Raw genomic sequence first — 26,977 nt, forward strand, 5'->3', positions numbered from 1 at the left:
CAGCACCAGCCTGGCTGCTCTCAGATCCCGTGATTCACATCCACCTCTTGGGAAAGGGGTCCCACCCCGTCCCCCACCCCAGGCGGGCGGCTGGTTGCTGCAGATGAATGAAAAATGAGGAAAGCAAGAAGCAGCAGCCTTCACTTATGCATCGCAGAGGTGGCAGTGGTTACAAAACCCCAGGACGGAGGGAAATGAAAGAGAAGCTGGTTGCTCCTGTTCTTCCCACAGCACGGCTTTTGTTCTCTTCCAGATCACGGCTCCAGGATGGCTTTACGCAGTTATCTTCACATGCCTGCCACTCTGCAGGCCAGTCAATACACTTTGACTTGTCTACCCCCAGCACTTTGTTTGGTTAGGGGAGTTTAAATCAGCAGTCCTTTAGTAATTTGAAGATAACATCTTCCCAGTTAGCCAACTGCAAGCCAGTCAGGCTTACATTTTGGGTCAGAATATTTCCATTGCTCATTTGTGCCAAGCTGCAGAGAGAAATATTTTCTTCTCTTCCAATCACTTCAGTGTAGCCAGCAGACTTGTTTTCTTCTGCCAACATCCCCAAGAAGCGCTCCCTTCCTGGGAAGGTCCGTGGGGTGTCACGGGCTGACAGTTCTCCTCCCTCTCCCTGTTGACCATCCCAGCCCCCAGCACAGCCTTCGCTGCTTGGCGAGACCCCAGACAGTGCCCAGTAGGAACAGGAACATTTTCTGATCAGCACATGTAGTATCTGCACACTTTCAGCAAGAGCCTCAGCAACCCCAGGGTGTCACCGTGCCAGAGCTCCAGGACATGTAATTACTGAGAAAACAGGTCAATCTTCGGGATTAAAACCTCTTGCAACATGTTCAGTGATCCCCCAGGAGAGGAGAGTGAGACCCAGGCTGTCTCCCCTGCAGGACTGCTCTGCCTCATGCCCATGTAAGCCCTTACTTCCAGACTCTCCTGCCCCAGCACGTGTGTTACCAGGCCCAGCTCAGAGCACCACTGAGCCAGCCATGGCCCCAGAAAGCCAACCTAATTTCACCAAGACCAGCTGACTTTGACAAGTGTAGTCACCAGCTGGCCTGGGCAAGGAAGCTTCATGGAGAGACTTTCCCACAACTGCTGTGTGAAAGCCAGGTGTGTTTCTCAGGACCTCAATTCCACCAACACAGTCACGGCTCTTAGGTTAACAGGCAAAGGCCCTTCTTCTTTTGGGAGCTGGTACAAAAGGAGAGAGAGAAGCCATGCATAAAAGTGGGGAGATTCTCTGTAAAACCTCCCTACTAGAATACAGCAGTCTCCTGTCCCCTCCTTCTGTGGCTGGCCAGGGACTGAAGGCCCTGCCATGCACTCCAGATCCTCAAAAGTTCAGGGACATCTACTCTCATCCGACAGCACATCTCTCTTCTGGCTATTGCTTCTGAGCCACCCTGTAGACAGATTTATGGGTTTGAACAGCATCTGTGCTGGTTCAGCTAAAGAGTTTCTTACCCTGGCAGACTGGCAAACGATTAGACCTTAACTTGAAATGTGAGTGTCACTGAATTTACTGCATTTTTTTTAACTAGCAATTTCTGAAGCCATAAACCTCTCCTGCTCTTTCTTAGCACCTTCCATTTGAGTACCTCAGGACATTTCAAAAGCAGTATGCTTAACAAAAAATATCAGATTCAGTAACAATGAAACAATACTCGGTAGTTTCTCTATTATATTTTACGAGCTACTTTAGCTTTCCTAGTTATAGAAAGGGACCTAGGAACTTCTTAAGACTTGACAGAACATGCCTAACAGCCGGTGATTTCTTCGGGATGAGGAGTGGAGGATGAGGGACCTTTCCATCACATCTTCTGGAACTGCTGTGCAATTCTGAGCATCTTAAATTTTAATAAGAGTAAAAACGTCACATTTTAAAATCTCAGTACTTAATCTCAACACTGCTGCAGGTGGCAGAGTAAAGAGAAGGGCTGATACTTGGGACTTGTAGAGGGCCAAATGCTGCTGACCTCATGAGGAAGATACTATTGAAACCAGGTAAGAATTTGCCTGTTGTTCTTTACAAATGCTTTTGGAATCTATACAGAAAAGATTTCTAGCTCCAGACAAAACAGCCTCTGAAAGAAGGTCAAAAGTGAAAGGGAGGAAAGGAGGAAAAAAGCAAGATTTTAATCAGAATACAATACAACTTTAAAGTCTGGTCTCATACATCTTGTCAAAGCTTAAGATTAATACTGCAGAGAACCAAAAAACTACACAAAATCCCCAAAAATCCTATCTTGACCTTTTAATAGAGCTCCCAGCATTCTGCAAATCAGTGGCCTCACAGAAGCAGTCATCCCTTCTTCAGCCTCCTGAAAATCACTTTGGGAACTAGTCCAGGACTTAATATAGCAAGGCCAGAGCAGGACCAAAGTAATTCACCATCCACTCAAAATCCCTACTGCCCTACCTGCCCTCTCCTAAACTGATGTGGTTTCACTGCATTTGAAATGGAGGAGCCCCTCGGCAGAGCAGAGCCCCAGCTGCAATGATTCCAGGCACTAGTTCACCTTGGTCATGGACAACGTTGCAGTTCTGGACCAGCAGCTCAGTGCTTCCTTGCAGAGGCAGTGAGGACCATTCCCAACTCAGGCTTTCTGAAGGCTTCTGGTGCTGTCACAGATGCTCACCATTTCTGGTGGCTGGGCCAACAGACGCCCAGCATTTTCCTCTCCTGGTCTGGTGAGCAGAGGTAAGGTCTACCCATGGCAGGCAAGGAGGCTTCGATGCCCACAGGCTGCCAGTGGAGCACCACCACTGCACTGACCATAGCCCGGCTCCAATGCTGGGGGGACATGACATGGGACTGGCAGCCTCTCCCCTCCAAAGGACCCTGGAAGCACTGTCCCTCTCCTCAGCCACCCCCTGCTTTGCTCCTGCCAGCCACAGCCACCCCTCAGACTCTGCCCCCACAGGCAATGGTGCACGCAGACGTTTTGCACCAACCTACCAGGAGCCGGGTACCTCCATTCTGCTGCCAAGCAAGGGCAGGTGTGCCGAGAGCAGCCCCAGTTATTTGCAGGTGACCTTCTGTGGGACAGCCAGGCACAGGAGGGAGCACGGCCCCGCGGCCCCCCGTGCCTCAAGTACTCACCCAGAGCAGTGATGGACACCGGGGTGCCCGCGTGCCGCTCCCCAACCATCTGCCACTCCCCATCCAGCGTCCGCGTCCACTCGGCCACCCGGCACTCATAGTGGCCCTCGTCCACCTTGACGCTGTTGAAGATCTCCAGGGTGAAGGAGCCGGGCCGGACCTGCTCCACCTGGATGCCCCCGTAGCTGCTGCGCTCAGCGTACGCGGGGCCGGGGTGCAGGGTGCCCTCCCGGTCCAGACGCACGATTTCGCTGCGCCGGTTCAGCTTGTCCACCAGCTGCCAGGTGACGGAGAGGCGGCTCTGGGGCCCGAAGCCCGAGCGCACGTTGCAGCCAAAGCGCAGGCTCTCCCCTTCCAAGACATTGCTGGCGTTGTTGATAATCTCCAAGGAGATGCTGGTCTCTAAGGAGAGAAACGCATACACACACAGGGGAGATGACACACACTCGCCACTTCTCGGGCTGCAAAGAAGGACGCTGCTGGCCAGAGACGCTTTCCACCAGGCGCAGGAGACTGCCCACACATTTGGGTCCAGGCACGTTTTAACCTCATGCCACGTTTTAACCACATCCAAAACCAGCTTGTGGGCAGCGAGCTGCTCCTGGTGACTTGCACACCCAAAGCAGACGTAGGCCAAAGCTGGGAGCCTGTGGCTCACGAGACATTGCCGTGTCTTCTGGTCACAGGTCCAGGACGGGATCTCAGCAAAACTTGAGGGAATTTCTGTTGCTATAATATGCACTGCATGCAACTGGCTCTGCCAAAAAAAAAAAGCTTCCAGCTCTCTGGGGTTTTCAATTCATGTCACCTTGGTCACCATCTTGCTACATCCGCTCCTGTAACACCTTTTGGGAGAAGCTCTCCCAAAATCCCACAGCTAGTGACACTACTGGTAGCTACCACTGTTTGGCAACATTAAAAAAAATATCTGGTATCCTGAGCTTCCCAGAGATGTAAGGCTTTATGGCTGTTTTTGAGAGATAGCGAGTGCTGGTTACTCCTGCTGTCTTCTGTTGGAGTTTTGGACACTTAGCACCCTTGAAAAATCATCACATTTGTTCCTAGAGCTGGTGATTTATCAAATGGCAAGAATGAAGCCTGTCTGAAAGATGGTTGTGCATAGAAGCACTACATTTCAGACACTTGTCCAGTGCAAGATTTCTAGCTGGAGTAATTTTCAAAGCCAAACAAATGAGACCAAATATCGGTAGGAGAGAAAAGAAATAGAATTTCTCTTGGAGAAATGAGGAAGGGGGAAAAAAAGCTAGAGGAAAGGGCTGCATTTCCTTACAAACCTAAGAGATAGGAGACAAACATGGCACAAAATCCTCTTTCAGCGACCCTCTGTTTGGTCAAAGCCCCCTGCCAGGGTAGCCTGGGCAACACGTGCATGGTTCATCATGCCATGGCTACCTGAATTTCAGAGAGCAAAACAAGGAATGAGTCAGTGGACCCTCTCCCCTTGATCCTGTTATTTCTGTATTTATCATGTTTGCCTGTCAAACACAAAAGGCATTCAGGCAAGACTCCAGCAGCTGGTTTTCATCAGAGTTGGCTGACACACGGTGACCAGTACAGAGCTCCATGCAAAGAGTATTGGGGCTCAAGGAGCACACAAACCCTGGTTTCTCCCAGTACAGCTGTCTTGCCAGACAGCTGAACAGCCGCCACTGAACAGCCTGCAGGAACCCAGGATTAGGATTATCAGGATAAACCAAGGCCAAGCCAGTCTCCCCATTAGGTCTGCTGAATACTTTAGAGCACCCAGCTCCCTGTGGAGTAACGCGAGGAGAGAGGTGTGGGGAGCAAGTCAGAGGCTGTCACATGTACCTTCAGCTCAAGGACAAAACTGCCAGCTTGGTGGGGGCATGATTCCCCACCTATGAACCTGACACACAATCCCTCCTTTCCATACCCTCCCCAACAACAAAAATAAATCTTGCCAGTTGGGATTCCAAGCCTCCACAGCACGCAAACTCCGATCCTCCCTCTCCCCCACCGTCTGGGCACAACACGGCTTCCCCAGCTGGCTGCCCAGGACAGCACAGTCCCCAGGAGGGGATGGGCACGTCTCTACTTACTGAGCGGCATGACAGTGATGGGGATGTTCTTTGGCCGCTTGCTCTCCTTGTCGATGAAGTCCCCTGTCACGGTCTTCTCCCGCTCGGTCACCCGGCAGTTGTACTTGCCGCTGTCCTCGAGGCGGAGGCGGTAGATCTTCAGCACGAAAACGTTGTCGCTCTCTTTGGCCACCTTGAGCTGCCCCAGGGCCTCGCGCTGGGCAAACTCGTTGTTGAGCACCGGCACAGCGTTGGGCCCCAGGCTGGCGATGAGGGAGCTGTTGAAGGCCCAGGAGATGGAGAAGTAGCGGTCGGGGACGTTCTGAGCCTCCAGGATGCACCGGAACTCCACCGGCTCCCCCACGATGTACATGCGCTTCTCTGTCTCCAGCCGGACGCTGAACTCCTTATCTGGGGAGAGACATCTCTCATGCATCAGCACAGCAAAGCCCACCAGGACAGCCAGCACACCTCACGTGAGGTGTTTACAACTTGCTACTCCCTCCAGGGCCAACATCCCTTGGACATGCATATCCATAGGTGAAAGAGTTTAGGGACTTGCTTTTGCTGTGAGAGGCCAGATGGGCCACTGCTGTCAGAGAGGCAGCTTCCTGCCCAGCAAGCAAAGAGCTGCAAGGCTTCCTCAGTCACAACCCTTCCCTCCAGCCTCTCCTCCTGGGAGCAGCTCTGATGTGACAGCAGCATTCAGCAGCACTATGGAATATGACCTGGAGCCTAGTCCTAAATCACACCCTGCTCAGCTGGAGTCAAGAGGCAGAGCCTTTGGGGATATCACAGAGGAAGAAAGAGCTCAGCTGGATCTTTAGATCCTTAGCAGGAACTAAGTGCTGTGGGCTAGAAGGATTTTAACTTGCAAACGGACCTTGTGCAATACAGAAGTGCCTGCTGAAAAGTTTTAGTTTTATTTTCTGCTGTGTCGCTCTTTACCTCTTCACTTACCAAAATTCTCACTGTCTGTGCTAGCACCAAGTGCTTAAGGCAAATGTTTTAGCTTCTGTGTCAGCCCCAGATGGCTGACCACACCAGGAGACACCCAAGCCCCCTTGCTGCCCTGGTGTCCTCTGATTGCTCTTTGCCAACATTTGCCCACAGGCAGTGCTCGGGCCCTCCTTTGCCCCACTGCACCCACCCAGCAGCCTCACAAGCGGGGCACACGGCAAAGCAAGAAGCCAAACCCCAGCCACCTAACAAGGCACAGCCCCTTTTTCCACCTCCTCCCACCGCCCAGCCCAGCGAGGAAAGGCCGAGGAGACACTGACCAGTGGCTTGCACGTTGACGATGGTGCCCTGGGAGCGCTTGCGGGTCATGGCGTACCAAGAATCGTCCGGGTCCTGGATCCACTCCGCTGCCTCGCAGTAAAACTCTCCCTGATCTGACGGGTGGAGGTTGTAGATGGTGAGCTTTGAGGTGGTCTCCCCAACTTTGTCCAGGCGGACGTCCCCCGTGGCCTGTCGCTGGGCGTAGGCGCTGCCGGCCCGCAGGACAAAGTCGCGGCTGAGGGAGATGACCTCCACGGGCGCCTCGCTGCCCCGCTGCCGGTACCAGGCGATGGAGACGTGGCTGTGCTGGGCTGTGCTCTTGGACACCTCGCACTTCAGCTCCAGGGAGTCGTGCTCCACTTTGTTCAGTGTCTGTGGGACCGCCGTCACTCGCAGCGAGTCGGGGATCACTGCAGCCAAGGGGGACAGGGAAACACAGCCCCGGAGTCAGCAATGCCAAAATGCTGTGTCTAAAGCCTAGACACATTAAAAGAGAGCTGGGGTTTCTTTTTACAGTGGCAACTAATCATTATGTATTAGCAAGGCCCTGTTAACTCACATCTAGCCCCTAAAAAGAGGGGAATCGCCCCCAAAGCCGTTAGCTGGAAAGACCACATACTGCTGCACATACTCCAGTGCAGTGCTCAAACTTCTGCTCAATGGGCCCCAGCAATTGAACAGTTTTCCATCACGCTACAGAGCAGCACAGCTTAATAAATCCACTTCCCATTGAGGCATTTTGTCATGAGTAGCCTCCCCTTCATCATGTGCCCCCCCAGCATGCTCTGTGACCCCCCCTTGCCCACATCCTTCAGCCTGTCCTTAGCCCTGGAATAGTCTTTGCCCCTCATCACTGGTGGGGACAAGCTGAACATACTTAGTTCCTTTAATCTTCCCTCATAAAAAAGTCAGGAGATCCAACTCCCCTCTCCTCTGTTTATATCGTTTCATCTTTTAATGACCCCCTCAGGCCAAACGAAGGGGTTTCTGCATTCAGAGGGACCTGGCTCCTCTGAGGGCAGCAATGCAATTGCATCCTGACCAATGCCTGCTCCAGGGACACAGCTAATGTCAAGGCACTTGGTAATAAAACTGCTGGCTACTTTTCCAGTTGATTAACCAGAGGAAAGGAAGTACAGCTGCTAAAATCAGGATAAAAAAAAAATTGCAGCCCCTCAACCTTGCTTGATTTTAGCAAGAGGTTCTTCTGCCACCAGATGATAAGACCTAATTTTTATAAAGAAGCCTTTCCAGACTTTGCTGTCTCAAGAAACATCATGTGGAAAGAAAGAAGAATGTAAACCTTCTCCTCAGCTCTGCAGACGAGGCAGTGTTAGCAAGCCTGTTAATGCCCACGGTTTTGCCACGTACCAGTGGAATATAATTAACATATCTCAGTTCAGTTTCATTGACAGCACTGGGTGGTTTGACAAAATTAGCTGAGCTGCCAGAAGCTGCATCTGTTTCATTCAGGCACTGCTACAGAAAGCAATGAGCTGCAGTGAAGACAACCACTGGGATTATTTATGGCAGAAAAGTCAAAAACGGAAGAGAGAAAAGAAAAAAGGCATGAGTTGGGAGTAAACGAGAGGGAAATCTTCTCACATCCAGCCTGGATGGGAGGATTTGCTTTTACCACATGTTGACTACCCAGGTTACTGTCCCTGTCAGGGAATGTACCTTTGTAAGGCTGTTCACATTGTAGGCTATTGCCTCTGGCCCGGTGGCCACATCCCCTACTCCCTCCCTTCCCCTCATCTTTCCTGCTGGAGCTCCTATTCCCTGCTCCCTGGCAAGAGCTTCTAGCAGACCATGGCCAGGATCCTGCTTGCTTCACCTTTCCCCCTTCCCCTGACTCCCAAGCCAGTGGTGACAGCAGCAACCAACCCTGCCAGTTCACACTGCCTGCACAATAAGCTTTAAACTTCTCATTTCAAACCTCACTGAATAATTTCCAGAGCTGCACAGCTCCTTTCTCTTTGCCCTCCAGCCACGAGCTCCTACAACTTTCCTTATGTTATTTAAATAAATTAAACCTGATCATCATCTTGCTGAAGTGAATTTCCCGCTGAGATGCTTTTGAAGCAGCCTCCACGCAACAGCTTGTGAGGTGAAAGCGGGTATCTGTGAAGAAAGTGTGCCTGCTCTCCTTCCCCCAGCCTCAGAGCCCTGTGCACCCCACCAGTTCCCCATGTGCCCCCCAGTCCTGCTCAGCAGCAGAGCTGCTCTCTGGGGAAGCACAAGGCAGAAAGCAGAGGATCCCGGGAGCCTGCCTGGCTATGCGGGACAAGCCAGGTCATGCTTGAGTAGGGGCCAGGCACTTGGCTTGCCAGACCTGGAGCTGCCCTGGGAGTAATGCTGGGAAGCCTGTCTGAAGGCTGGGCCCTTCCCTGAGCAGGTTGGAGGTTGGCATGGGTGTCATTTTGCCAGCTGGAACCATGACTTTGTATTTCCAGGTCATAACCTGGCTGGAGGGTTAGCATCTTTCATACCACACGGGCAAGTTATTGCAAATTGCTCTCGTGGAGAAGAATCAGGAGGTGTCAGCGTGCACTTAAAGGTGTAATTTAACTGTGGGAATGCCTGACACACTGTGCTACATTCCTCCTGCTCTTTTGGTCAAAAGAGTCAATCAAGATCCTCCCGGTTAGAGGAGTCTGTAGGAGCTTTTGGGTTGCACGCAGCCTGGAGGCCGTGGTCTTAAATCAGCCTGGCAAGAACACAAGTTCAGTCAGTGTCACCTTCTTAACCAGGAGGACTAGAGACCTGCTGGCTAAATTAAAGCCCATTTTCCAAAGGACCAGACGACCAGGGAGGGACAAGCCAGAGTCCTGAGGTGGCCGGGCCGGAGGGAAGGTTCTGTGCTTCACACCACCACTCTCACTGCTTGGCCAATGATGCACTAACAACTGTTTTATTTACAATGCCAGATGCACCTCGGGTAGCAGGTTTGGGGAGGGGGGAAGTTGGCAGGAGAAAGGGGAAAATGCTATTCTCCAAGCAGGTCACAGCTCATTTCAGAAGCCCAATGAGCATTTCATTCCAAGTGCTGCAGAGCACTGGGGACTGCCCCAGTGGGGACACAGGTCTGCTGGGACCCACATACCACCCCACGGCACAGACCCCACTGGCCTGCACCAACAAGAGGGCTACAGGCACGGCGTAGCCTATCAGGCTGGAACAGACCACAGCTGGAAGTCACAGAGAGGGAAGCAAGCAGGGAACACTGCAAAGGTGCTCACTAGGGTGGGACACAGCATCATGAGAAGTTCCTTCCAAGCCAGTCGCCCCGTTTAGGCTTCAGAGACACCAGTTTGCATATCAGGACACGAGTAGCTTTGCATGGTGCTCACCTGGGAGCCCTGGCTCTGCTGCCAGCCATCACGCTGCTGAGCTGCCCACACATTTATCCTGCAGCCACCTGCCACAGAAGAACCAGGTTTTCTGGGGACATTCTGCAAGCTGAGCTTCATTTGAAAGCAGGCTGGTAAGCTTAGATGAGAGTCACTTCACTGTGTGAAGGGGAGCAGAGCCACATCTGAGTCATAGCTGCAGGACATATCCTCTTGCCCACTCTTTCTCACCCAGCTCCTGCCCGTTTCTCCCCTCTTGTCAAGGTGCCACCCAGGCAGCCTGCTCTGCACTTCCCCTGCATCCAGCCTTGCTTCCTCCTTGTCCTCCAACACAAGTCCATCCCTGCAGCTGCCAGGACCCTTCAGAGGTGTCAGAAGAACTCTGTTCTCTCCAGCATCAGTGTTAGATCTGGCAGCAAGTGGCTGGACAAGGAGATGAGCGACTGAAAAGTAATCTCTGGGAGCAAAGCTACTGCACTACCGCCATCCCAGATCCAGTCACAGCTGACAGGTTTGAGCTTGTACTTACAACACTGAAGAACAAGAAATACAGCATCTCCTATTAGTCCCCAAGCCACAAGTCACTGCAGAGGGCACTGGGATAGATACTCGGTGCTGGGTGAGCTGCTAAGCACAGGGTGCTCACAACCACCGCCAAGTTTTGAAAGCTCCTGAAATATTAAATATAAATATTTCCACTAGAGGGTGTCAGGGACCCAGCCAGGGAGAGTCCCAGGGCCCAGCTGCCAGGACAAGGAGCGGGGAGCCTGGAGATGCTCCCCTCTCGCCAGGGCATCCCTCCTCAGGAAGGCTGCACACCCAGCTCCAGTCAAATCCACCTCAAATGCACGCACTTCACAGTCAACGAGCACTTGGTGAGCTAGTTATGGCTAATTTTAGGACAAGGAGCTGGCTTACAGTCTCCTAAAACACAGGCAGGGAACAGAATGGAGTTCCCAGGTGCAGACCTTTCCTTGGAGCCCCAGGACCGGCTCCATGTCCAGCAGTTCCCAGTGCCATGCTGAACTCTGCCCACGCAGACAAAGATGATCCAGGCATCGCCCTTTTCCCCAGGCTGGCTCTGGTTCAGCCTCGGGTATCCAAAATCCCAATCAGCTCCGAGGGGTAGGCTATCAAAGCTTCTATGAGCCAGACACAAACCAGAGAGCTACCAGCATCTCATTTAGTCCCAGGCATGGCAGCAAACCTGCCTGAGATGCTGTTTCCTTGCTAAGTGATGCAGGGGGAGCATCAGGCTGGGAGCCAGAGGCTCTCCTGCTCAAGCTGGTAAAACAGCGCTGTGAAAATCACTTAGCACCATGGTAGGTTTACACTGCAGGCTCCTCAGGAGTAAAACAACTTAGACAGGCTATCCAATACAGCTGGACCATCTCAGGGCCACTGCAGGACAAGCAAAACCCACCAATCTCTTCTTCCCTTGGATTTTGTTATAGCTTTTACTCACTGATACACTTTTGAGACAGTCTATGGTGCTGCCCTGTGCCCTCAGCTGCAAACTTCATACTGCCTGGACAGAGCTAAGCTTACCAAAATCAAGCATGAATTATTTAGGAAGAACAAATACATGTTTTCCCCACTCCTAAGCAGCTGCTTCTGGCTAAAAAATACCTCTCTGGATTTTGCAGGGAATTAGTGCAAGAGTTATGTTTCCATCTGCCCCACGACATGTTGTTGTCCCGCAGGGATCACAGCTCAGCACCACCAACCTCCTTCCCAGCCCCTCTGGTTGCGTGTGCAAGACAGAAACAAGCTGCTCAAGAGGAACAGCAACGCCAGAGCCACCCTGGCGAACCCAGAGGTGAGCACTGGCATGCACCTGATTGGCAACATGGGTGGGAGTGTGAGGCACAGGGACACAGCCTTATGCCAGCAGCCTCTGCAATCTGCTAACCCTTCTGTGGCCACCCGTGCCAGGGAAAGAGGCAGGGTCTGCCACCAGAGCCATGGGAACAGCTGGAAGGGATCTGCTGTCTCCCAGTCACTGCAAGCTCTCAGTGAGCCACGCTCCTCACACCCCTCCCCACACCGCTCCTGATTGCCATTCCTCACGGGATCCACACGTGAGTGCACTCGGGCGGCAGCAGGAAGGGGGTGGGAACAGTATGTAGATTAGCAGTGTAATCCTCTCGAGCTCTCGTGCCTGACAATTAGCTGTACATGCTGATCCATACCTGCTGCAGCACACCAGGCACTGCTCTCCCTCATCAGTCAAGTGCCTTCAGCACGGGGGGGGGAAAACACAAACTCTGTTATGCTGCAAAACTGATGAACACCCTCAATGTCACCTCTGTAAGAGGAAAAAATCTGAGCTGATCATGCCATCTTTAGCTTATCTAATTTTTTTAAGTATCATGTAGAGATTCACAGGTGGCTGGCTGCAGGCAGAACAAAGCTTTTTTACTTTTAAGTTTCCCCCACTGCCCATGGTCCTACCGGAGATCAGAATTTGAGGAGGCAAACCTACCACCCCAAGAGGTGCTTTCACTGCGACTGAGGGTGTGGGGTCTCCCTGCAAAACTTTACCTCTTCTCTTCTTTGCCCACCAACATATAGCCACAGGCTCCTGGCACCACGGGGAAAAGCAAGTGTTAATAGTCTGGTTGTTTGGGGATTACTTTCTTTCAGTAAAGCCCCATCTGCACTGAAAAATAAGGATGGTTAAAGGCAGGTTTAAATGAAAGGCACATAAAAGACTACTAATTAGTTAAGAAAACCAAAAAAGAAGGAACACGCTTTTCTGAAATAGTGAATTTCCTTCAAGTTCCTGAAGGGGTGAGCAGAACTTCTGCTGTGGTCTAAAGAAAAGCAATCAAAATATACTTTTGATCTTCGCAGAAATATTTAAGCCTTATTTTAAATGAGAAATTTAACTATGAACTCCCTTTTAGTTGCTGCACACTCAAGAAATGCACGGTGAAGCGCTGAACTTGCTTGCATTTGTATCACTGCAGCATTCTGTGGCAAGAGCAAGAAAAAACCCAGAATAAAATAAAATAACACCTTCCCAGTTTGTGTGCAGCTTTCTAAAAGGGCAATTTGCTACTGATTCAGCTACTGGCAGGGGACAAGAGGGGAGCTGAAGAGTTAAGTGAGACAGCATGGCAGTTGTTTCACAGCAGTAGTAATAAATCCTCCAATTACAATAGTATCCTTGTTGGTACATTAACGACTGGCTGGAATGATTATGCCAATAGAAATGCGTCTCCCAACACAGTCGGGCGAGTTCAAGCAGCCAGCGAGAAAGGGCACAGGAAAAAAACCCAGAAGTAACTAATGTAGGAGAAAGGGGAAATGAGAATCAGACAGAAGACGCGAGAACTGGAAATTAGGTCAGCTTTCCGACTCAGGGCCTGAACTTCCCCCGTGCTTGCTGCGGGCTCCGTTAGTCACGCGCCCAGCCTACCCACCGCAGGATGTGGCTGCACTCCCTCCCAGGCAGGGGCAGAGGATCCCACTGCTCAACCTGCTCTGTCTCCACCATGTGCCTTGCAACAGGAGCTTCCCAGCCAAAGCTGCACACACGAGGTGTCTCAGACCCCCCCTAATCGGATGTCGCAGTTGAAAGCCAGTGCGCCCACCCAGGGACAGCGATGCTCTCCTGCAGCTTCCCGTGTCCCCACACCATGAACCCACAGGGGCTGGCAGCAGGTGCCCCATGACCCCAGCAGCAACCCCTTCCCTGTGTGCCCAGGGTGCGTGTTCAGGGGAACAGAAGGGCTCAGCCCCAGCTCTGCCTTCTCCTCGATGGACCCCGGGGAGTTGAGGATTTCCCAACCTCCCATGAGTGCTTCAGCTCTAGGAGAAAGGACACCTGCCCCCATGCTTTTCCCCCGGGCTTCACTCTAGTGCTCCAGCCCTGCCAGCACAGCACGGTTTAGATGATTTCTCTGAGCTTTCTCCTGCCCAGTGAGTGGTGGGTGCTCCTCCCAAAATGCTGGTCCCCTTCCCTCAACTGCTTTGGGTGCAGAGTGGCAGATGCTGGGAGCACACTCACAGCCACTGCCCCTGCCCTCAACTAAAACCACTCTGGGGAACAGCAGAAGGCAGGCTCCTGCTTAACAAGCTTCTCCCTCTATCCACCCACGTCCCAAAGCATCCCAAGGAGCATCTGGTTATTAGGACAGCTAATTTAGGTGGAGAAGTTCAAGTGACCTCATTAAAATTGGGAAAAAAAAAAAAGAAAAAAAAAAGAAAAAAAAAGAGGAGAAACCAGAAAGGGGTGGTAAGAGGACAAGGTGGCACCCAGCAGTGAGAGTCATCATTTGTTCATTAAGCAAAAATTATCCGGAGCATCGGTGGAGCAAACCCTGACAACAGGCAGCCCAAGGGGCAGAGACACTAGGGAAGGAGAGGTGGCCACACAGCACAGTGAGCCAGGTGTGTGGCAGAGGCAGGAAACACAGGCTTCACATCTGCCTCCATCTCCCAGCCATGGCAGAGAGGAAAACCCTTCCTTCCTCGCACATGCACACCTTTTTTTTCTTGCAATCCTGCTTGGCAAGGCAGATATTCCCTTTATGAACAGTGCAAACCAGGCTGCAAGTAAAAAATAGGCTCAAGGTGGTGGCAGAGATGACATCCAAAAGGACAGGTGTTTTTCCTCCTCTGCAACAAGGAAACTTGTGCTTGGTGACAGGCTGGATGTCCCTACTCTGCCACCTGAGAGGACACGGTTCCTGGATGGGCTCTGTGGTCACAGCACAGCCATTCAGCAGGCTGGCACTCCAGGCAGACCTGGACAAGATCCAGGCACACTGTGGCACTGCCCCGCTCCCAGAGCTCTGCTGAAGGTGACGTTCCTACACTGGCCTCTGTCTCGTGTGACCCTGGCCCTGGGATACCCCTGTGCCCTGGCTGCATTGCTCAGTGCCACCCAGCCAGGCTGCCAGCCCAGCCCAGCACTGCCAGGCACCTCACAGGCCCCTCTGAAACAGAGCCCAGGGGAGACACCACGGCAGGGCAGCCACGGGGTGCAGACCACTGTGCACCACACTGACCACTCACCTGTGGAGGCAACAACCTCCAGCAGCAAGCCAAGGTGAGTCAGCTCGCAAATCCCTCCTCTGCCTCCCTCCCTCTCCTACAGTCTCACCTCTGTGAGGGTTTAGCTCTCCCGCTGATCCTGAGCACCAGCAGTGAGCTACCACAGCTTAAGGCAAGCCTAAGCCGCTGCAAACACGGAGGCAGAGCGCATCAGCACGCACCTCTTCCACCAAGGGTTAAGCTGATGTGTTTTCCTTAACAGCACTAGTGAGCTGAGAGCAGGGATGTGGGAATCTGCCGCGGCTTAAACCGGCACAGGGCAACCCGCTAAGCCACAGCCTCCTGGAGCCCACAGGACAGCCCGGGAAAGTAAAAAAAAACAAACTCAGGAAACATGGAGCTGAGGAGCTGACACAGCTCAGGCTCCTCTGAAGCTGTGCATGCAACACTGTCTTAAAGTTTTACACCTATGAAGCCGAAGTTAAGAAATGATAGAAAGTGGGAGGCTTAGAAAATCCTCTTTTCTCCAATTTTTTTGAAAGCCTGATTTCATTCCACCTAGCGCACTCAGGCAGGTAATGCTAACAGCAGGACAGGGAGACTCGTGTAGTGTTATTTCAAAATGCATCTCAGGCCACATTCCCCCGGACTATAATAACATTTGTGGTGCTCCGTAGTCAGGTAAGTCGCCCTTCTCAAAAATCAATCTTCAAGGAGGATTCATTCTCCTTTACTTCAACTATACAAGTAACACCAGGAGATAAGAGAGCAAGAGCTGCTTTCAGAGATTAGTGCCCCCACTTCAACAGCTCAGTAGAGATCACACAGGAGGTCAAAGTGTGCATGTGAGAGCTGTTTTTCCTTCATTTATGCAATAATGAAGGTTTTGAGACCCTGCAAGTGACTTTCTCCCATCTGTTTTTGAGGGTCTAAGCTGTTCTTAGAGCTGCAAAGCCCAGGACCAGAACTTCCAGTGTCCCATTCTCACTCACTCAAAATGTCCCAATGGCTCCTCAGGCTCAGCAGCAATGATTTATTTTTGCCTCCGGGGCAAGACAAAACAGACCAAGACACACTTGGGAGATGATTTTTGCAAGCAGCAGTTCTTAAACTAATGACTCTAAGGGCTCCCAAACCAATCCTCAGTCCATCCCCTCCAAAGCCCAGTTTCCTGCTGAACATGCAACAACGGAGTGCTTCAACCCTCATAAGGAAATTACCAAAGGAAGCACAGAACTAGGCTTTATTCTCTATTACAGCTCAACTTTCTGTTCAGCCCAGGTCTGGGTCTTAAGTTTCCATGGAAAATCAGAGTGAAAACACTGGCACCCTGATGCACAGGCAGGGAAGGAGAGAATCGCATCCTTCACATGCAGAATACCAAGACACACAGGGTAGCTAATGAGTAGATGAGAAAAAGTTTTGAAATCTAAGAACAAAAGAATCCCCCAAGCAAACTAAGACAGTGGAAATCTCTTCTTTGCCTACGAGTCCTGTTTAAAGTATGGAAACTCCCCATAACATATTACACATCCTCACCAGACAATAACCGTCTAGTGAGCCACAAAGTCAGCATGAGCTGGAGGGCTTTCTGGAAGCTGGAATGAAGGGTGGTGGCTCTTTTGCACATTTCCAAGCTACCTTCCTCCAACAAGGCTTTGGCAGCTCAGAACAGTTATTCTGAAGCTGGCACTCTCGTGATGAATGAAAGGCACAGTCTGGCTCTCATAGGATGGAGTCCAAGCTCCACGAGGACCACCTGCTCTCCTCCTGCACTAGAGACTGAGGAAAGCAGAATTAAGATGAGTAAAGCAAATTCAGCCAAACAGTTGGCAGACTTCTTCCATCTGGTCAAGGTAATACAGATAAAACCAGGTAACATCCACTTCTGCAAATCTATTTTCCTGATGAGAGTTCTTCTACTGTACTTTTGCAATTTTGCCTCCCACACACGTCTATGGTCATCTCTCCTATCCAAGCTCCATGCTTCTTCTGGTTCAGGTGGTGGTAATTTGGGGGACAGAGGATAAGTAGAAGGGAGGTGAAATGCTGTGCTTTAAAGGGCTTTTGAGACTGTGCAAAAAGGTGCTCTCTTGCTCCCGTGTAGCAATCAGCTAAGTCTGGAAAAGCTAGTCTGGCACTCACAAATAGTTGACTTTTGACATAAGAATGCTTGGCATCACCTCTTATTGAAATCTTTTAATAAATGTATTTATTTTTATATGCATTGATCTGAGCATTTCAAAGCACACTGTACCCTTCCTTTCTCCCCCTTCTCCCATTCCACTTCCTCTCAGATTTCTGTGAACCTCTCTCGTTATCACCCCAATGACAGATGGCCAACACCAAGTTGCTCTCCCTGCAAAAAGGCACCGTCACTGTCTGCAAGGCTCAAACAGCATTCCCACACACAGCTTTAGAAGGGGACACCACTTTTCCCTACAAACTGTGCTCTATTTGAAGGAAATGAGGAAGAAGACAAGGTGTGTCAAGTCAGTGAGAAGAGCTGTGAACAGGATCATTTGATGGAAACAATGACAGCTTTCTGTCATGACATTCTGCACTGCCTTGGTAAGGTATTGAGAAGGACGACTCTTGTTCCCCCAGGTAGGTCTCCTAGGGCACAGTGCTCCAAGTTTTCCAAGATACCCCAAATCCTTTGCAGGAGCCTGCAGGCGTCTAAAAATAAGCATTCAGGAAACAAACCTCACATTAAAATAAGGAGAAGGTGCTTTTGGTGCAACTTTGGTGCAACTCCAAGGCACACACTGGATCAAAGTAGTGCATTAAGAAACCTGCTCAAAACAGTAAAGTCACGAAATAAACTAGTAAATAGGAAGTTTCCATGGTGCCTCCAGTGCCGGATCAATAGCAGTGACTCCGGCAGAACCCAGGACTTTATTTATAGAGCTTCCAGCCTTCCACTGGTGAAGCCTCTGAGTGAGAGCCAAGCGCAGTTGACACACTGCTGTCCCCAGGTCTACAGACAGCTCCTGTTTGCCCAGTCCAAGCTTGTTTCACCATTGCACCCGAGTGCAAAAGGCTCTGCAAGCTGCCAACTTCCCAGCTGCTGCCCACTGTCCTGCAGGTCAGTGGCAAAATGGGCAGCACGAAGCATTTCACTTACACAGCTGCTTCTCGGGAATGCCCTCGGCAGAGGAAGGCTCTGGAGCTGTGACTGGCTGAGACATCCAGGGATTCATGCCCAGGAACAGCAGCACATACTCTGCTGGTTGGTGTCTGCTCAGCACGCTGAGCGAAGCACAGCACAATGGAAACATCACCAACCCACATCAGCCCAAAAGGACTCTCAAAGCAGGAGGAGGGAGAGGGAACAACTTCTCTGCAGTTATGAGAAGAGGAATCTCTAAATGTCCCGGACTCCTGTGAAAGAAAAATGAGGGAGGGAGATAGAAGACAATGCTTTTAAGACTGCTGAAAGACAGGAGTCTTCAGGATAGGCTTCTCAGCACCTCAGGATTCTTGGACAGTATCTTCCTGCAGATCTGCCTTTTGTACCAGCCTCTGGCTGGTGAGAGTTCTCAGGTTGACCTGCTCCTACGGATATTTAGGCTTCCAGAGGAGACACCACCACCTGACAATGTGTGCACCTGTCTCCCACCGAAGTGCAGCAAGTGGCTACTGCTTTGAGAGTGGCTGAAGCTCTCAAAGTGAGAGATGGACAGGAGTTTAGGAGTAAGTTTCACAGCTTTCATTAAACAGCTAGAGAAGTAGAGGAGATATCCACCCCAGTAATTTTTAACTGTGGGGAACAATGCAATGTTTGGTCTACGCTCAGACACCAAAGAAGTCACGTGGAAGACAACCATGGGGGTACCACAATCAAGGAAAAGCAGTGACTGCACTTGATTAGATACTTAACAATTCGACCATGAAGCAAAACCCACGAGAACCCAAGCTTCACTAGTCCTCAGCTCACATTTACTCTCCTTTCTTTTATGAAAATAATCTTCATCAAGGTTAGCACTGGTATGAGCATGCTATCCTGTCTTAAAACAGGGGGACCCACTCATCCAGTCAAACAAAAAAATCTCTGAAGGCAGATTCAGGAGCCTTGCTTTGTAGCATAGCTAGGACATGTCCTCCCTCCTTGCTTATCAGTGTTTTGTTCCCTGTAACAAAGCAGGACAGTTTTAAAGGCTAATGTATCTCAGATCACAGCTAAATTCCTATAAACACAACCTTCAAAAAGGAAGAAGAAAAGAGCTTTAGACTGTTTCTTTTTTTTCTGGTACATTAAAATGGCATGAAGGATTTTTTCCTCCCTGTTAATTATTCTGGTTTTTTTTGTTTGTTTTCTAAAACCCTTGCTTGAGCACATTAGGTATTCAGGTCTCTTGTGCCCTGGCAGACTCAAGGGACACTGAAGAAGTAGTGGAATCATGACAGCACAGATGGGAGAGTGGGAAAATCAATAAGGGAAGGGACCTTCAGTCAGACTCTTACAGCTCCCAAGTCCTGGCTTGCTCCTATTAATAGGAACACTTGGGAAAGAAATTCCTTGGGAAAGACTCGCTACCTGTGGCCTGTTAGCAGAGATGGCCACACCTGAGGCTACAAACACCTCTTCGAGGCTGGTTCTTTGAAATGCCACCATTTTATAGCAGAACAGATTATACAGCAACACTGTACGCTACTCCCCCCAAAATAAATAAGCAGGAGAATGATCTAAAAAAAGAAAAAAAAATCAAACAGCCTTGCTTAAGAAAAATGTCCATTCTTCTAGCCATCACTGAAAAAAAACAAACCACAACATAAAAGAGACAGAAAGCTATTTCCCCTTAAAATTCATTGCAAGTTTATTTGAGTACTCGATCATCCTCCGACATTTTGGATCTATTAAGGTCTGGTTTATGTCAGAAAAATCCACACAAAGTGATTTCAGTTAAACTAATGCAGCCTCTTATACTTTCCTGTTAAAACAGTTTTGCAGCAGACTTTAATCCACACAGTTCACTTTGTTAATTTAAGGAATTTAAGGGTATGTTGGGGCAATAGGATTGTGGCCGAGACACACAGGCCAAATGCAAAAATTCACTACCTCACAAGTTGCATGTGAAAAGCCAATTCCTTTCATGCCACCAATGCAAATTCAACCCCCAAGAGTGCCCAAGAACAATATGAGAAAAATGTGAAGATTAAATTCCTAGGAGGTTGACAAATGCTCCTCCTTTATCCACAGGGCTGCTGAGGTGCACACCACGACATTGGGAATATCAAGAACACAGCCTCCCTCAGGCTTTGCTTCAGTCTGACTCAGGAGCACTTTCCTGTGGCCCACAATGTGTTTACACCCTGGAAACACAGACTGAGAGTAGGCAAGAGGCAGCTACATCCCCAAAAAACATGCCTTGTTCACTCCTTAGCAAGCAGGGTGCCATGATCCCTCTCTCCCAAAACCACCAACCACCTCCACTGAGACACATCAAAACAGACCAAAACAGGACAAACAACCCCCCGCAGCCCAATACTTTTGGGTGGAGAATGGCAGGATTTCACCAAGGCATGATCCAAGTCCCTTTCCTTTGCTGTCTGGTGGGGAGCCCCTTGTTGGCTGTGCAGTCCCAGGCAAGCACTGGACTGCTGTCTCTCCAGCCTCCCTGCCCCTGGAACAAAAGCCAGCAGTGCCCTGGGAGAGGCTCTGCTTACTGTTGGCAGCAGCAGCTCCTGACATACAGTCCCCCAGGCAGGATTGTAACCTGCAGCCCCAGAGACGTGCAAAAGGAGGACAATGTCAGCTTTACGTGCTGAGGAAACTTCACCTCGCTGAAAAAATAATTGCAAGGTTTGGGCTATGTTTGTTTTTACAAAGCCCCCAGTACCTGTCACATTATTAGAGCAGATTACAGAGCATCTCTGCTGACATGCTCAATCGTACACACCTGTGAAAACCTCTCATTTTCCTTTTAAATATTTCCCTCCTTCCTGTCTTCCAATTCTTATTATTTTCATTGTTTCTCTGCAGCCTCATTTATCTTCAGATTCAGCCACTTAACTTTTAATAAAAGGCTTCACTGTCTATCCCCTTTCTTCTTCAAAGGCCCTGATTTATTTTTCTGCCTCTTCTTGGTTCCCCCCAGCTTAATTGTTGTTATTATTTTTAACCTTCAATAGTTTCCTGTGCTTTCTTCTGCATTCTAATCTCTCCCTGCTCCTGTTTTCCCCTCTCTGTACTAAGCCCCTTTCATCCCTCACCTCCCTCTCGCCCCCGGCCAAGCATCCAAATACTCGTGGAGCAAGCGTAACCAAACATAAATATGAAAGGGATCATCCAATTTCAGCAAAACGCTTGCCCCTACCTATTCAAATATTTAAGTTGCAATGACTAAGTCCAAGAAGATCATAAATATTTTTTTTTACGGAGCTCTGCAGGTCTTTAATAAGCCTCAGCCTCCACCTCGATGACAGCCAGGGCTGCAGTTGCTGAGCTGTTTCCTATGCATTACAGCAGATTTGCTCCAAGGTAAGCGGGAGACAGGACGCCTGGGCTCGAATTAGAAGCAAGGAGATTTCATTCCCCAGTTGCTGGTTTATTGAAATTCCATGCCTCCCTCTCACCTGCCGCTTTGTTATGCTAACCCCTTCCAGCCAGCCGAAGATTTCCAGTCCCTGGTGAAAGGCAAGCAGCAGCAGCACTCCCATCAAACCCAGGGAATTGTGTCCTGCAGGTCACACTCCCATCACACCTGGGGAACTGCACCCTGCAGCAAGACCTGTGGGGGACACTGCCTCTTGCAGGGCACATCTCTGTCCCATCACCAGACCCTCTCCTCCTAAAGGGGGGCAGACACAGGGGTGTCACTGAAGGCACTCGGTGCCAGGGGACACCAGACAACGGCCACATCTTGTACCACCTGACGGGAAGGGCACGGGGAGCTCCTACTGGGGATCCAGGGGTGTTCCCAACCCAGAGCACCCATCCGGGTCTTGCACTTCTACTGCACAAAGCCTTGCTATCCCTCCAAACAGCAGGAATGACCCTTCATCCCCGAGGACAAGGAGGAGGAGAGGAAGCCGTCTCCTGCTGGTAAGGTACAGCTCCCATCGCGTTCCCACCTCCCGAGAAGTGCAAGGGCTCAAGGGCTCGTGCACCTGGCAGAGCAGGAGGAGTTCAGGGCTGGGCAGCCAGCTGGTGCCCGGGATGCCAGCCACCCCAGCCCAACTCCCCAGAGCCCCGTGCCGCACAGTGACGTCTGAGAAGAAAGATTAAGCCCACAGGCAGCTCACAATGCCCTGGGATAATCACATTCAGGAGCCTCCAGCCCCTTTCACCCACTGCTCTGCCTGGGGAAAAACGCAGAGGGCACAAGGAGGGCATGTCGAAGACACAGACAAGGAAACCACATTTGATGTGCAACAGAGCCCTTGCTGCACTTTGCAAACATTTCATTAAAAGTAAACCCTCCCGAAGGGAAGGAAATAACATCTTTCTGTTCCAAAACAGGGAAAACATGCAAAAGCTGAATCGTACATGCCCGTGGGTGAGGCAGTAAGAGAGAGCCTATTCTATAAATGCCCACCAGGGAGTTTTGACATAGCACTGCCACAGCACTGGCAAAAATACTGCATTTGCAGCGTGGAACAGAACAAAGTAATCTCCTAACTCTCAACGCCTTCTCCCCGTTTCTAGAGGAAACAGAAGGCTCCTGCAAACTGTAGTGAAGATTTCACTTGTGTCCAATCAGGGTGGACAAACCCAGCTGAAAAAGGAAACAGAATACATCTATTTTTGTTTTACCAGGATTGTGAATTAATTCCCATACAGTCACTAGGTTTGACACTGGCTGTTTACACCCATGCCCTCAGCCATGGAGACACGCTCAGTAACGTGGAAGGCCTTGGGTGAAGATTTGCTAGAGCAAGCCCACCTCACCCTTCCAGATGCTGCTGCCACACAGCAGCGCTGGAGGGGGCTCCTGCCTGCCCAGCACACACCCCTGCACCACCAGCAAGGACCTCAGGCTCTGCTGGGAAGAAGGTGCATCCCACAGGAAAAGCAGGTCTTGCCAGTACAACCAGCCGGCCGTGAGCTCCACGGAGGGAAAGCTTTTAAAAACACCCTGAATTCCCCAGCATCCCTCCGTCTGCTTTCCCACAAGGCAGACCTCAAACCAGCCTCTTTGCTGGGAGGAGATAAATAAATAAAATAAAATACACCCATGTGTGGGCTCATGCAATTTTAATCAAACTAATGTCTGCAAAAAGGGGGGTAAGAGGGGGGGGGGCAGGGAGGGATTACGGTGCCACTTGTTCAAAGCACTCCCGTTTATTCCACATCTGCGATCCCTCCTGAGCTCCCAACAGCAGCGAGGGGCACGAGACGCACAAAGTGAGCGCAGCGCTCCCCGAGTTGTCTCTGTTCCAGTCACCGTCTGCTGCTCGTGTCAGTGAGAGAGCACCCCGGGGAGCCACTCCTCGGTGCTGTGCCAGCTAATTACACACCGACAAAAGCACCTGGAGGGGGGGAAAATGAAAGGGAGGAGGAAACCAAGCATCCTTAAAAAAAAAGCCAGTGGGTAACTCACGTCAGGGGGCAGGAGCCAGGGAGACAAGACCTGCCTCCCGTGGGGCTTGGAGAGAAAGGGTAGTAGTACATGGGAGGGGACAGAACTCCACTGGGAATGGTCTTGCCCCACAGGAAGAGGGAAGGGAACAGCGTGAGAGCCCTGACCAGGCAGCAATGCAAGGGGGTGGCAGAGGAAAGCTGAAAAGGCAGTTGCAGGTATCTCCAGGGGTCCTGGCAGAAGGAGATGGCAGCAACATGGATCAGTAGCCTGAAAAGTTTTGGGGATCACTACCTGCAGAAGTGCCAGGCAAAAAGCTGGAGCTGTAGGAGGGGGAGAGAAGCTGGTAGCTTGTGGGGGTATAGTGATGTTTGTGCAAGCTGTGTCCATGTCAGGTGTGTTTCAGAGGTGAAGGAGAGGAGCTCCTGGCAGAAGCAGGAGAAAGGAAGCTGCACCTCTTGCCTGACCACACAGCCCTGTGAGCCCTCATGCTTGACTCTCTGCTGCTAAGCCAGCAATACCAATGCTCACCAGCCCCACAGGGAACACAAAATGCCTAATAACCATTTGGAAAGTGGTCCATTCACCTCAGTACCTCCTTCGTGGATACATGAGAGCCACCGGCTGCGGGAAGAGGCAGAGGAGGCAGAGCTTCTCAGGAGCTTCTCCTGTGGGGGCTCAGGTATTAACCCGCCCCCAGCCCCTGGGACCTGGACACAGCTCCCAGATGGGGATTAAAGCCAGCAAAATGAGAATTTCAAACGCGCATCCGGCAAACCCTGCAGCGGCAAATAATCAGGTGCCAAGAAGGAGATTAACCCTGTGGGGCTGAAGGAAACAAAGGCGTAAGAGCTGGTCTGTTTAAGAAGCTGCTGCTTCTCCCAGACAAACACAAATCCGACCAGGAGGAATCCGAGGGCAGTGCCTGCGTGAGAAATACTGATTGCTAGGAAATATAAGCCCCTGATTTCATGCAGAGCCACAACCAGCAGCACGAAGATCCCTGCAATAGCTGCTATGGCAGAGGCGGCGAGGCAGGTGTTCTCCTACCCAGGTTGTACCACGGGAGGAATTGCTTTGGAGCTTATTTTAGCTGACGGTGAGCAGGCCACAAGGGCCCCTTGCAGCAGTCCCTACCCTGCTGACTCCCAGACAGACAGCAGGCAGTGCACAGTGCCCTTGGGCACCCACTGCCATGCCCTGACAGATGGGCAACAGCTCCTCGTCTGGGGTCACAGTGGCACAGGCCACTGACAGAGCAGTGGGGCTATGGGGATGTCCTTCACAGGTCACAGGGGCAGATTATTTTGGGGACACACACACCAGCCAAGCAGGAGGGGTCGCTGTACCTGGAGAGCTGGAGAAGCTGCGTCCTGGTCAGCATATGCTTGTTCAGGGGACCCCCTTTTCACAGCTGAGATGGAGCATCATCCAGCACAGAACTGACCCCCGTCTGCAAGCAGATACAGGGAGGAGGCTCCTCCTGCACTCTGCTAGCAGTCTAACAACTGTGAGAGACATTCCTGGGCTCCTTACTCAATGGCTGGCTGTGTGTCATGACAGGCTTCAACAGACATATCCCTAATGCTCGTGCTGCTGCAGCAGGAACATGGTTCACAGTCGAGCAGCCTCCAGCAATACCACCTTGGGCTGTGATCTTGTCAGGTTTCATAAGCTTAATCAGGCTCTGCTCTGGCTGGCGTACAGGGGTTTCACGGGCAGGCTGGCTGCCCTACTGCTCCAGAAAGCGACCCTGAACACTCAACAGCAGTGCTGTGTCCTGGCAGTCAGCAGGAGCATCCGCATTTCGGTCCTGACAACTTCAACCAGCAGATAATAAGTGACAGGACGGGTGGCCCCCGGGCATCAGCTTGGTGGACCAGTAATAGGACTGGGACTGTGGTGGCTGGCTCAAACCCATGACACTTCAGCAGTGATGGAAAGCACCTTCTAGCCTTTCAGGGAGAGATCCAAGGAGCAGAGGGCTCTGTGGTGGCTCCTGGGGGCACACATGTCATCTAAAACATCTTATTAGTGCAAATTGTCCACAGTTATCCAGCTTGACTTAGCCCTGCCAGCGCATCCTGTGGCCCTGAACATACCACAGGAGACAAGTCCATCTTCCTGTACTGATGGTCTGCGACAGGGCTTCCTCCAGAAACTCATCTCAGCACCCCTGCAGCACCTTGAGCCTGTGCAGTGCTTATCTACAGCAACAGGCTCTGACTCAGCCTGACTGGGTGAGTGTGATCAAAAGCCACTGCACTGCTGCCCAGCCCAGCACACCTCTGGCGTCCTGGTTCCTCCTCTTCCTTTCCCTCCATCCACATCAAACCCTCACCATGAGCCTCTCTAAGCAGAGGAGATGTGAGGAGCCCGGTGTCTCCAAGGATGGGCACACAGCACACGCTGCTCTGGCCACAGACACAAGGGAGCTGAAATGATCTGAGAGTGCTGGGCACCAGCATCTCGCTCCCCACTGCTCACCAGTCCCTGTGACTCACAAAGTCACTTCAAAAGGAGCTCCTCAAAGCACCATCACTGCCTCTGACATCCCAGTCACAAAGGGAGAGGAATAAAGGGTAGGAGGCGGCAGTGCAAAGGTAATTACTGCATCCTGACAGCCCTGATGGAAGACAGCACTGAAACCCCCATTGTCTGCTCTGGAGTCAAAAGCCTGAAACAGCACCTAGGGCACTCGAAGGACACATGGAAAGGGCAGGGGAAGAGCCCCCACAAAGCCCTGCAGAAGGAGGCTAGATGGAGAGAGAGATCCATGTCTCTGGTAGCTTTGGGCCCTCCTGCCATTGCAGGAGGGAGCAGGGACACTCTTTCCAGCCCAGCCACAGTCCCTCACCAGTCATCCCCACGTGCAGCTCTCCCTGCTCCAGTACCTCCAGCTACCCTCCTACACACCCTGATGCTCTTCACAGCACAAAATCTCCTCCCCAAGGTCTTCCACCTGCCACTTCCACACTCCCTCCTTCTCCTGCTTTCCCAGTGCTGCTGTTCCTGCTTTCACTCCTGCTCCCTTTTCAGCTCTCTTTTTCCCTCCCCCCATCTCTTGCTTGTTTTTAACTCCCCCAACTCCATCTCCCTCAGCCCACTCACCCTGTGCCTTGCATGCCTCCATTTGCTCCCCTTCACGTTGCCCAGCACTGGGATGACCACAACCTTCCCTTTCCCTGTAATTCCCCCCTATCCCACAGGAGCCAAAGGGTTCCATCTTTGGCCTAGCTTACCCTGCACCCCAGGACTCTTCCTGGAGGCAGGAGCCCCTCGTGCCAAGGGGTGCTTTTCCCCAGGGCCACCCTGCAGCAGTCACTGTGTCCTCCAGATATGCCCAATACACTCAGCTGGCTTCAGCTGTGTCACAGCTTCACTGGGGCTTTCTGGGTGACCAGCAGTGCTCCCAGCTACTCATTAGATAAGCTCTGCAAAGCCACCACACAGGTGAGGCCTGAGTAGCAACCCTGGATTAGTGACACATTGGCACAGGATGTGACGGCAGATGGGAAGAGACTGGAAGCATCCCTGTGGCCACCGCGAGTCTTCTGCAGTGTCCCAGAGCAGCTGCCCCTCTCAGGGCGGCCCTTCTGGCCAGCACCCGCAACAAAGGAGCTCCCTCAAAGCACAGAGCCTCTC

The 26,977-nt window shown here is 51.3% G+C and overlaps 1 protein-coding gene across 2 annotated transcripts in view; it reads right to left on the bottom strand.

Annotated features, from left to right (window-relative positions):
• Positions 1 to 26,977, bottom strand: part of IGSF3 (immunoglobulin superfamily member 3) — an 87,139-nt gene that overhangs the window by 27,286 nt on the left and 32,876 nt on the right. Inside the window, exons 3-5 of one of the 2 annotated variants that reach the window (XM_027692592.1) lie at positions 6,450 to 6,860; positions 5,191 to 5,580; positions 3,110 to 3,511 (exon numbers count right to left, since the gene is read on the bottom strand). In XM_027692592.1, coding sequence (XP_027548393.1) covers positions 3,110 to 3,511; positions 5,191 to 5,580; positions 6,450 to 6,860 — 1,203 coding nt within the window. The remainder of the gene's footprint in view (positions 1 to 3,109; positions 3,512 to 5,190; positions 5,581 to 6,449; positions 6,861 to 26,977) is intronic. The other variant, XM_027692593.1, reaches the window with a different exon arrangement.

This window comes from Neopelma chrysocephalum, unplaced genomic scaffold, assembly GCF_003984885.1.
Source record: "Neopelma chrysocephalum unplaced genomic scaffold, ASM398488v2 Primary Assembly neopelma1_87, whole genome shotgun sequence".
NCBI lineage: Eukaryota > Metazoa > Chordata > Aves > Passeriformes > Pipridae > Neopelma > Neopelma chrysocephalum.